Here is an 11,449-nt window from a genome sequence, read left to right on the forward strand (position 1 = left end):
GGACTTCAGAAATTCTAGGTCCTCTAGCATTAGAAATGGCCACAGTTCATCCTAGTCTCCAGCACAAGATTCTTTTCTGGGGCTACGTTATGGCATACAATTAAATCTCAGGACCAGGCAAAAGGACACTCCTCCTCAAAAAGTCCATGGCAAACACTTGACTCACAGAAGCATGAGTTCCAGAGTAAGTCAAAGACTAATCCACCAACCTGTTGCAAATGCTACCCAGAAATGGAAGGTAAAAAAGTACAATTGCTATACTACATTAATAGGTTCATAACCAAAATTCAAGTCAACCAGGAGCAAAGACATACTACTTCCTTTACACAGCATTTGGATTACCTGATCTGTTCCTTATCTTGCCCTTCTGAAGCAGCTTCCTATGACAGAGCTGATCTAATGAGGCAAATTTATTGTATGGGCATATGAGCAAGTTGTTGCAAGGAATACTAGAGCATCAGTTTCCAAAGAACTTGATATTCCATGCTACTGCTCCGTGGTAGTCTTTTACAGCAATATGAGACAAAAGTCTTTTCTGAATATGAAGCAAGAATTTTATCTTCTCTTTTCTTCTGAGAGATAGATTACATCACATTTATTGTGGGGTAAGAGCCAGGATACGGGCCACTAGCAGTATGTAGCCAAGATATGCGTTTCCAGCTTATCATCTTAGCTCACACTGTTTTCCCATGTTCACAGGTTTTGAATAAATATTCTACTTTTGACAAAAACGTTCAGCAGACACAAAAAGCCATAATCTCCAATTTTTTTTCCCAACTTTATCAATTCCCCAAGAAGTACAGAAGGCTCATGAATTGACTTACACAGGTTAAAAACAAAACTTTTGTTTCCTGAAATTGTTCATAGTGTTGCTAAAATTAAAGCTTCTGTGTTTTACCCTAAACTAAGTATCAATCAGTGGTGCTTGGAGGAATTTGAAATATACACAGGAGCATTTTTGAGAGATGTCATTAATGCACATTAACTATACTGTAAGCATTTAAAATTATCTGGAAAGTATTTTAGAAACATGACTTATTACTCTATATTACAAAAGTAACTAAAAAAAGCTAAAAATACTCCTCTGTCTTGTTCTGATTAGCTTTTGCTCCAATCCTTTTTCTCTCCCTATTACCTTCTCATCTGAACTTCCTTCTTACTTGTCATGTCCTCTGGTACTCTCTTTACTTCTCTTTTACGTCTTCTCTCATGTAGGTCTATTTAGTAGACAGTTTGGGCAACAACCACCTACTACTTAACCGGTATGTTGCCTTTTAACATTGAGACCACATTATTAGCACACTAAGAAACACAGTAACTTTATGTGCCCTGTGTTTTAAGTAGGAGGCAATAAAAGGAAACTGAAAAACAAAAAGCAAGTTAAATATTTAGAAGTAATGCCGCACTGTGAGGTCTACAAGAATATTAAATTGTCTACTTAAAGGAAGTGATTTATTTAAACCTGGCCTGGGTAAAAGATGATTGCAGAGAACATTATAAGCGGAGTGATGAATGTGGCACCTTCCACAGCTTTTTCATTTTTAATTTCTATAATCACTAAAAAGCTACACTTCTTAAATTAATACATCAATAGATTTTATACAACTCACAAATCCCTCAAAAGCTAATTTCACCCTTTTTATTAAAAAGTATTTAAACAGTGTCAAAACTGGAATTAACATAACAGCGTTCCAGAAAAGTTACATTTCAAATGATCTTGCTCAATTTTAACATTGCTAGAGATTTGCCGAAAACATGTAACACACTTTTTTAAAAGAATTATTTAATAAGATACTTGTCTAGAACACCGTAATGAAAAAGTAGACAGATAATGCTTATCTTCAGTTTTTATTTTACTTCTTTTCTTCTTACTTATGTATATTAACAAAAAACCCTCAAATGATTTAGACAAAAGCTTTTAGCTCAACACATAATTGCAACAAAATTACAATAATTGTACCAATTAAAATAATCCTGAATGAACAGTTTGTCATCTTAATGTTCCAATGGTTTATAGAAGGATCTACTTAATTAGCTGAAATTGCTTTCCAATGTTAGTATCAAATGTCATTTGTTAAAAGTTGAACAATTTTGAAAATAATTTAACAAAGCAATTTTACAAAACACCAAGAACCAACATTTTCTTTTCAGCTGAATAAAGCAAGCAGATGTGTCATCAAATTGCTATAAAAATAAATGAGCCTTTATATGGGGAAAAATAAATTTTACTACTAGTGCTACAGAACACTATTTTCTGATTTTTTATGAAATCAATTTCTTTAATAAAATAATTTCATATCATGTATATCTTGGCGGTATTTTTAGTACACTGTAAACACACTTTCTTGAACTGAAGTAGTAAACAATAAAGTAGAAATATTCAACTGTATGTGAAACAGAAAAATGTTTTAACCTGCCTAAATGATTTCCTAATTTGATTCACATGGGCGTATCACACAAAAGATATGAACTTATCAGTAAAACATAGCACCAATGAAACCACGCTACAGAACTCCAAACCTACAGTAATTAACTGCTGTTCCACTTGTAACTAAATTAGTTTTTACCAGTTTGATCTGAAGAAAAAAGGAAAAAAGAGAAACAGAGGATAAGCTGTCTAGTAACCTGAAATTAAGTATTTCTCTGGTTACCATTACTAGAAATAACTATTTCTGTGGTTGCTTCCAAAAAGGGAAAAAGTAAAATCAGTAAAAAGACTGGGAAAAAAGCAAGAAAAATCATATACCAGTGCTGAAACTGGAAAGACAACATCTAGAACTGAAGAAATGAAGAAACACCAACACTCTCCATTATTGATAAATGAGACAGAGCAGATGTCCCTCACAAATTATTCCTTAGAATGGTGTAAGAGTTGCAAAAGCATTAAAAAAAAGTAATAAATAAGCTATGGCTGGCTTAGATCTGTTAGTCCCACACACAAAAAAAGAATCATGAATAAAAGAAAGCTATTCTGTTATTCTTCTAAATTTGGTGTGTTCTGCTTTGGCACATCGTTTTGCCATCCAATTTGACATCCATCATAGGTAGGCATGCATACATATGTGCACAAATACTTTATTGCAGAGGTTAAATTAAGCCCAAGTGATGGATGAATTATATGTTGCTAAGTTTTAAATAATGGTTACTTACAGCTCTGAGGAAAGCACAACCATTTTCTCATTCTGGAAGATATTTATCTTTTTTCAAAATCAAATATTTATGATTCTTGATTTCCATAGTTTCCTTCAGCTTCCCAAAAAGCATGTTTTCAAGCAGATTAAGTAAGGGTGGAGATCCTAATCTGAACAGATGGCTCATGAGAGTTTCTCCTATCCTGAGCCAAGCTCTCATGTTCTAGTATTTTGAATGAATATATAAGAATAGTCACGTCACAGAAATTCAGGGACCAGAAATTATTTGCTGATATCCTCACAAAGAATTGATAAGCTTTGTCTTAACACCCCAGTTTGAGCAAAGCCTGGGCAAAGAATGACAGGTAGGATTGTGCCTCATGACATCAAGCACCACAAGCAGAGTAACATCAAAGCTAACCAGTAGGAAGCACTTGAATGGAAGGTTGTGTGAATACCTGAATTCTGTATCATTAAACAAATTGTAAATTCAGTTCTTGGGACAAGACTCTCCTCTCCCCAATGAGTATCTTTAAGCACTGAGACAGTGAGTCGTGGTCTCTCTTAGGACTATCTCCCTTGATACACCAGCCTTACACTTCTCACAGTTTCACCAGGTAATGGCTATATTCAGAAACATATGGAATATAGATCCTAACCCCATGAGAGAGAGGACAATACTTACCATGGATCTATCAAATTCCTGGGTGAATGTTCTACTCCAATGACACATCCAGACATGACGATGAGGAAATTCTCATGGATTATTACCAACTTTATACTGACTTTTTTTTTCCCAAGGGGCCCTCCATAACAGGTAGGTCATTAAATTGTTCTGGTAGCCTGCAGTGTGTTTCCTGCCATTTTCATTTCAAAGGCGAACTGGAACTTTACTACAGTGCTCATGCCTGCCTGGAAAACTCATCATGCTCACCAGGACCAGAAGGTTCCTGCAACTTGTCATACAGCCTGCCCCAGCACTTGGTATAACTAATTTAAACACATCTATCTTTGAATTAAAGTAGCCTTTGCTGCTATGTTTTGTGCTAAACCTAACCTTTTCCTCCTGCTGCAAACGTGCTCAAACCACATTTATTTGTCCAGGCTTTTTAAGGGCTTCAGCCACTGACTCTCAAGGATCCTGAATAGGCTCTAGATGCAAGGTAAGCACCACAAGATTCAATTTAGGCCTCGCATTAGCAATTCTGGGCATTCACACTAGCAGAACTGCAGATGTTGCGGGAACTTCAGGGGTAAAAATTCAAACATCCATAGTTTTTAAAGTGGTTTCAAGTTTAGTCAGTTATTTTCTCAATTGCATTCTTGAACTTAAGGGGCGTATACATGCCTGAAGTTTCACTTTCAACTGTATAAACCTTAACACATGGGACAGACTTTATCAGTGAAGACAGTCCAGCTACTAACGGCTTCAAGAAATGACAGGCTGGTAAATCTGCCATATCTACAGGAGAACACGTTAGCTCATAGATGCAGAAACTCTCCCTAACACCTTCAGATTTCAGAAGGACAAAGGCCTACAGGCCTACTTTAGTGACTTCTAGGAACATCTTCAAATAGACAAAGGACTGCAGATTTTGGTTTCTGCCATGATAAGGATACAAACAGATAAAATGTGTCAGCAGATTATCTCATTTAGTGAGTAAACTTAATGAGGAAAGGGACTGAGAAGACATTCCCTCCCACACAATCAGCTTTAATAGCATGATTTTTAATCAACAAGGTGGCAATATCAAATCACTGCCATCTACAGCCTTAAGCAATAGAAAATACCAAGAAACAAAGTAAGATGAATAAAACTCAGAGCCTCAAACTGAAATTAAAAACTAAGGCCTTGGGGAAAAAGACAAAAATGACTCAAATGTCTTAGACTGAGGAAGACTTGAGAATCCAAAAAAAGAGAGGAGAAAGTATTCAAGCAAAACTGGGACTCCTCACTGCATGGGAAATCAGACAGCGATAATATTCACAGCAAAATTTGAAGTGAGACTAGGGCTCTCCTCATCCTCTTTAATATCTTTTCCACTTTGGTACAACCTTTTTGAAATGTGATGACTAGAATCTCATAGTGTTTAGAATTCAGATACATCACAGACTTGTGTAATACAAGACCTTCCTTCTTTGTATTGCTTTGCTAATAACTCCTAAAGACACTGTTTCATTTTCTGACTGTTGCTGAGCACTGAACATATTTTTTCAGAGAAATCAGAAATTATTTGTGAATTTCTTTCCTCAATGCAGATTTACAGCCCATTACTATGTTAGCAGGATTATAGATGAGATTATTTTCTCCAGTATATTATGAAACCTCTATCTACAATGACTTTGATCTGTAATTTACTCATAGCTACACCTCCACAACCCTCTGTGAAACAGCTGCCCTAGTTATATCCCCACATTGCATCTTCTCCCTCTGCCAGACCATTTACAAGTATGTCAAAGAGCTCAAGTATTATCTCTGGAAACTTTACCTACAAGTTTCTCACGAGACTCTTATTCCTATCTTTCACTTCCTTCTTTTGTTTTCCTGAAGCAATCTTGCCTGTTACTACCTTAAATTTTAATACATTTAAATGTTCTTAGATCAAAATCTTGCTTAAAATTTCTTAAATTTTAAAATACTACATTGCCTTCTTCACCTGTTCTTTGACTCTGTTGAGAATTCAATTTCTTGAAACGTATCTTCTCTCTACCAAAGCCACAGTGACTTTTCCCAGTATATCATTTATTTAGATCTGGCACTGACATTCATTCTGGTGTCATGATGTTTCATTTAGTCTTTACAAGAGAGCACATTCCCATAGCTGGCTAATTTACAAGTCTGAGAAATATCAGTTGCAAACATTCAACAGAAACTTGCTTTAATCTGACAACTTAATTCTCTTACAACTTCATTTACAGAAAGCCCATGTATTTCATTCCACTTCAGGGCTTTAAAAATTTGCCTTTTGCAACTTCTGCAAACCATTTTGGCTTTACACAAAACTGACATTAGGAAGACTCTTTACAGCAACACGGAGGAGAACGCAGCACAATATAAATACAGAGGAATATTAACTGTATGTCACAATTATAAATAAAATAGTAAAAATAATTAAAGTAGACCAGGAAGGAGAGGCGGGTAATGACAATAGCAGGCTTGACCACAGAACAACCTAAACACAAAAGGAGAAGGAGAACACAATAGACAAGAAATCAGAATTAGGAGTTTAACCTGGCAAGGAGAGAGACTACATGAAAATCTTGATGATGAGAGATGACTTGAAAAGGCAACACATAAACCCAAAGGAGTAAATACTGGTACTAAAAAGTATGCCAACTGGCAAGCTAAACCAAGCAAAGACCCAGACCAGCAAAGAGAGAGGCTGGAAGTGAGAGGATAGAATTGAGCAAGTCAGTTTAAGGTAGTAAAAAGAATAAAGACATTTTTCTCCAGAATCTGGACCGAAAGCCAATGATGCAGACTCAGCATTTTTTCATTTTCAAAATTTGACACAATTACAAAGCATGGGCTTGTTCCCCTCTACGAAAGAATTACAACACAGTGTCTCTACCTGTTACTAAGAGAGAAGTCTAAGTGACTCCAATCCACAAAGATTGTTCACAGAGGTGTGCCCGTGCCACAAACTGAAACCTAATTTTGGTTTGTTTTTTTTTAAGACCCTGGGAAAATGTTGCCAATATAACATTCAACAGGTTTTCCCATCTCTGCATAGTATGATGCAGTAAAGATACACTACTCGTGACAGAACTAGTTTCATACTCATCGATATAGTCTTCCACATTCATCTTAGTATCTATAGAAAAGCACTCGCAAATTTACTTTCCCCAACAATCCTTCACAATAATATATTAGTTAGCTTTTTTTTGTTTTTAATAACAAATAGAAGCACAGAGATATAGGTATATTTATTTAGTAACCAAACTGAGATATCCAGTTTTTTCAGAGTACTCCAGCTACAGAAAGCAGAGCTCCCACTAGCTTCAGACATAGCTCTGAACACTGAGCACTTACTAGTATCAGCCTACATAACCATAAGCTGTATACCACCTCCCAACAGAGACACAAATACTGTCCAAGTGAAAGGTATGATAGAGGTGACTAGCCCAGCATCACACAAACTCTGACGAATAGTTCTAGAGCAGCTTTCAGTTGTCTTAGTTTAGTTTTTCTATTGCATTCTTTTCAACTACAACAAATAGCACCGAGATGTGACAGAAAATCGCCCTCCCCTTTACTACACAGCCTGTCTATACAGCTTGCAAAATTAAATTCTGAACATTACAAGACAGGAATCTTATGGGGGCAAAATAGCATATGATCATATAAATCATATATCATAATGCATACATAGAGGGGAATTAACTGCAGACTATTTTTCTTCTTTCATTTCTTAATGTTTGACTACTTGATTCTTCTCATTTTATTATACTTTTTGTATGTTGTGAAAGTATTGCTTATTCTTTGAAATACTGAAAAACAAAACATCTAGTGAAAAAGATCACTAACGTTAAATATGAATACAGAATATGCTAAGACAAACAAGCGAACAGAAGCTGTCAGAGCTACGCTGGACAGACAGTCATTCTGCTAGTGCCACCTGCCGGCACAGCACCACGGTACACACAGGTACCACGTTTGACTTGCACTGAATCACCTCCTACTGCATCAGCTGTATTGATAGTAAAGAGCTGGTTATAATCTGCCTCCAAAGATAGAGCAGTAAAACAACATAGGTTTTACTACCGCTTGTCATACCCTCAGTGCACACACAAATTATCTACTGTAACTCTTCAGGTGAAGGTACCGTAACAGATCGACCCGTTGTGTTAACCCTCTGCACCACACAGTCAGCAGCAAAGAGGAAGGCAATGGAGAGTTCTCACTGCAATGGAATCCCCGTGATTCACAAGCTTTTTAACACATGATATTTTAGAAGTTGGAAAAGCAACTATAATACCAAAGCATTCTCCTTATATGGAGAATGTGATCGAGTATGGAACTCCTACACTTAACACAAGAACCTACAAGATTCCTTTCATCCAAGGGAGATGTTCAAGCAGACCCCTCTTCCCCACTCACTTAGAGTTCAGAGATGCAGGAAAACCAAAGAAGAATTTGCACTGTCACAATAAAAAGTAGCTTGACACAGACTATTCAATACTAGGAAAATTATATTCTTGCTCTTGTTCTAAAGTATCAAAAAAAAAAAAAAAAAAAATCCTTGCGGAATTAAAAGGCAGGGAGGAAGTAACACAAACTCAGTACAGGAACAGAAGCTGTAAAAGTATCAAAATCTGGTATCTATTCATGAGACTCCAAATGGGAAAGCTGCTTTATAAACTACAAAATCTTAGAAAACAGAAACTGAAGTTTTAAAAGAGGAACTAAAGTAAATACTCTACTTTGACCTGATAGAGAAACAGATATTCAAGCCAAGTGACTTCAAACAGTTGTAGATAAAAAATAACAATGACACAAAAAGGATTATTTTGGATAAAACAGAATTTTTAGAGCATTAGATAATCCCAGAGAAGAGTTCACAGACCTTTTCATATCCAGCATACAGTAAAGATGATCACCCAAATCATAAGACAGATGAGATCTCAGCTTTGTCATTACATCAGTAGAGTTATATATTTAGTTCCTTACAGAGGTTCATCAGAAGTGGCTGAGAGAGACATCAACTCTCTTCCTGAGCATGCGACAATGTTATTATTATGAACCTTTTTTTCAGGTTAAGTAGTCAAAGAAACTTTATCGTTTTCATATCACATAATCCTGTTGGTATTTTTTGCTAAAGGGAGAATCCTGAATGTTGGTTCTCTTTTCCTTTTCCTTGTTTTCCTGGTATTGCAGGTAGAATACAACAGCTTTACTTAAAAGAAGATCATCACCTTCCCTTTTTCAATATATGGTACAGGGTTCTTCGTTGTTTCTTCACATTACAGATCCTAGTTTTATACATCATAAATTTATTTATACATTTATAATTGTCAATTATGAATTGGCACTCAAGTGGCTATATTACTTCCAAACATAACCTGCATAGCAAGAGGCAAAACAGCATAGCAGGAGTCATGAATCTCCTCCACACCTGAACTAATGAACCCTGACACACTCCAGTTGGCACCAAATATCAACAGTTCAAGTGTCTGTACTAACAACAAATAATCCAGAAGCCAAATAAGTCATTCATATTCAATCGTGACTGTCCTTTCCTTCTCCTCACACTAATTTACTACAGACTTAACCTTAGTTTGTACTGGAATTACCAGTTGCAATACCTAGACAACTCTGTTGGACAGCAACTTGTATCAGCAATGGAGAAAGTCATGCTCCACTTTCGTATTCCTTAGCTGCAGCACAAGGCACTGCCGTAGCCTCAAGCACACTTGCTAAGCACCAAACCTTCAGAGATCTTTAGCAGTAAAGGCAGTTTTTGCAGAGCTTAGTTCAGATTTCTAACTAGGGAAAAAAAACCCAAACTTCTAGCTTGGCCAAGGTAGAGATGAAAATTGTATCGAGACAGAAGCACAGCTAGCTATCTGTGAAAGAATTCCAGTATAATTCTCTCTGTTTTTAATACAAAGCACACATTCGTATGTGGTGCATTAAATAGCAATGAAAGTCATTTAAAAGTTTCCAAAAGAAAACTTTCCAAACAGAAGAGAGTAAGATTCTGGGAATTTTAGATTACAACTTGGTAGCTGTTTGAAAGCCATGTTACTCTAATAATCATGAATAATGATCACTATTTTAATTACTGAAAGTGCATACCATTACCAGAACACCACTTACCTCTCATAGATGGTTTTTAAAGTCAGCTGATCCGGAACACCTTCAGTCTCTTCAAGATGCAGTATAAGCCACGATGTTCTATACGGCCACTGCTCTGTGAGATTGATCCAACTAGCCAGTCTATCCCAATTGAATGTAATCTGATTAGCTCTCAATAAACGACCTAATATGACAGGAAAGGAGGGAAGAAACACAGGGGATTTTTTTCCCTTTTGAAAGATACGGGTTTTTTTCCTCAAAGTAACAGCTATGTAAGACCTTTAACCTGATCTGTGAACTATCTGGTATTATATTTTTAGCTCAGTACGTTCAAAATCACCTCAAGTCACATCTAAAAATATCATTTGACAACCTAATAAAAATTCTTGCAAATACTGGTCAGAACATGAGACACTCCAAAACTCTCAACTTCAGCTCCAGGTTAAACACTAATTACTATCATCCTGTTACAGGTGAATCTTAAGTAACTTTAACAAAAGTCAATAGAGAATTTCACACAGCATTAACTTCTCAATCCAAACGCAAAAATCATGCTAATACTGTGAAAGATCTTCTGTGCATTAGCATATGAAATATGGTCAAAACAAGTTAAGCATACAACTGCCATCTTCAATAGCCAATAAAGTGAAATTCAAAGCTATAAACAAAAGACTCTTAAGTTAGTAAGGCACGGTATGAATTACAAATAAAGTTAATTTTAAAAAACAGAAAAAGTTAATGCTACAGTTTATGCATTTCAAGTTTTAGCAAGTTTTCTAGAATTGCATTATTAATATTGGTGATGATGTATAACAGCCTGAAGGCTCTGCTCACGAAGCTGTTCATGAAATCATCATATATAACCACAGATTATAGTACATTAAAAGTGTTCTTGCTAGGTTTTTTTTTGTTTGTTTTTACAACTAACAGGTTGTGATTTTGTTATATACTTTCACATCTGCACTATAATTTGCCAAAACCAGACATTTCATGCTACAAATTGTAATGACAATGCTAAGAGACTGCACATTTATTTAAAAGATTAGCTCAAAATTTTAGGTCTGTTGACACATAAAAAGGGAAAAAGCAGGGGAAAATGACATATTAACAGTCTTCTATTAATTATACTAGCATTAAGTTAATGGAATAGAAAATAAGGCATGAGTTATTTTACTTAATTTAGAACAGCATTTACATTTAATTCTTCATAACCCGAGTAAAGGTAAATTAGGACAATCCAAACTATGCAAGCACTGAGAATGGAACTGCAGAGCAGCCAACCCCTCTGTGTTACCAAGGTTAGCTCGACAGAGCTGAACCTCAGCTCAGAGACATAGAACTGTGTCCTTGTACCATACTTCCTACTGAGATGATCACTCGGCACTGTACCAGACCTGAACCAGTTCCACCTACTTGTGACATGCTGTAAATAAGTACTCCCAAATGTAATGTTAAGTTGGGCAGTGCATCAGCATTGATACTGCTGTAGCAGGTTTCTGCAACCAAATGGATCAGCAGG

The 11,449-nt window shown here is 36.0% G+C and overlaps 1 protein-coding gene across 1 annotated transcript in view; it reads right to left on the reverse strand.

The window, feature by feature from the left end:
• The window catches only part of KIDINS220 (kinase D-interacting substrate, 220kDa), a gene marked incomplete at both ends in the record, with an annotated part of 49,482 nt that overhangs the window by 22,529 nt on the left and 15,504 nt on the right, over nucleotides 1–11,449 (reverse strand). Inside the window, one exon of the mRNA XM_009587896.1 lies at nucleotides 9,952–10,114. Coding sequence (XP_009586191.1) covers nucleotides 9,952–10,114 — 163 coding nt within the window. The remainder of the gene's footprint in view (nucleotides 1–9,951; nucleotides 10,115–11,449) is intronic.

The sequence above is a fragment of the Fulmarus glacialis genome, unplaced genomic scaffold (genome assembly GCF_000690835.1).
Source record: "Fulmarus glacialis isolate BGI_N327 unplaced genomic scaffold, ASM69083v1 scaffold15401, whole genome shotgun sequence".
In the NCBI taxonomy this organism is placed as follows: domain Eukaryota; kingdom Metazoa; phylum Chordata; class Aves; order Procellariiformes; family Procellariidae; genus Fulmarus; species Fulmarus glacialis.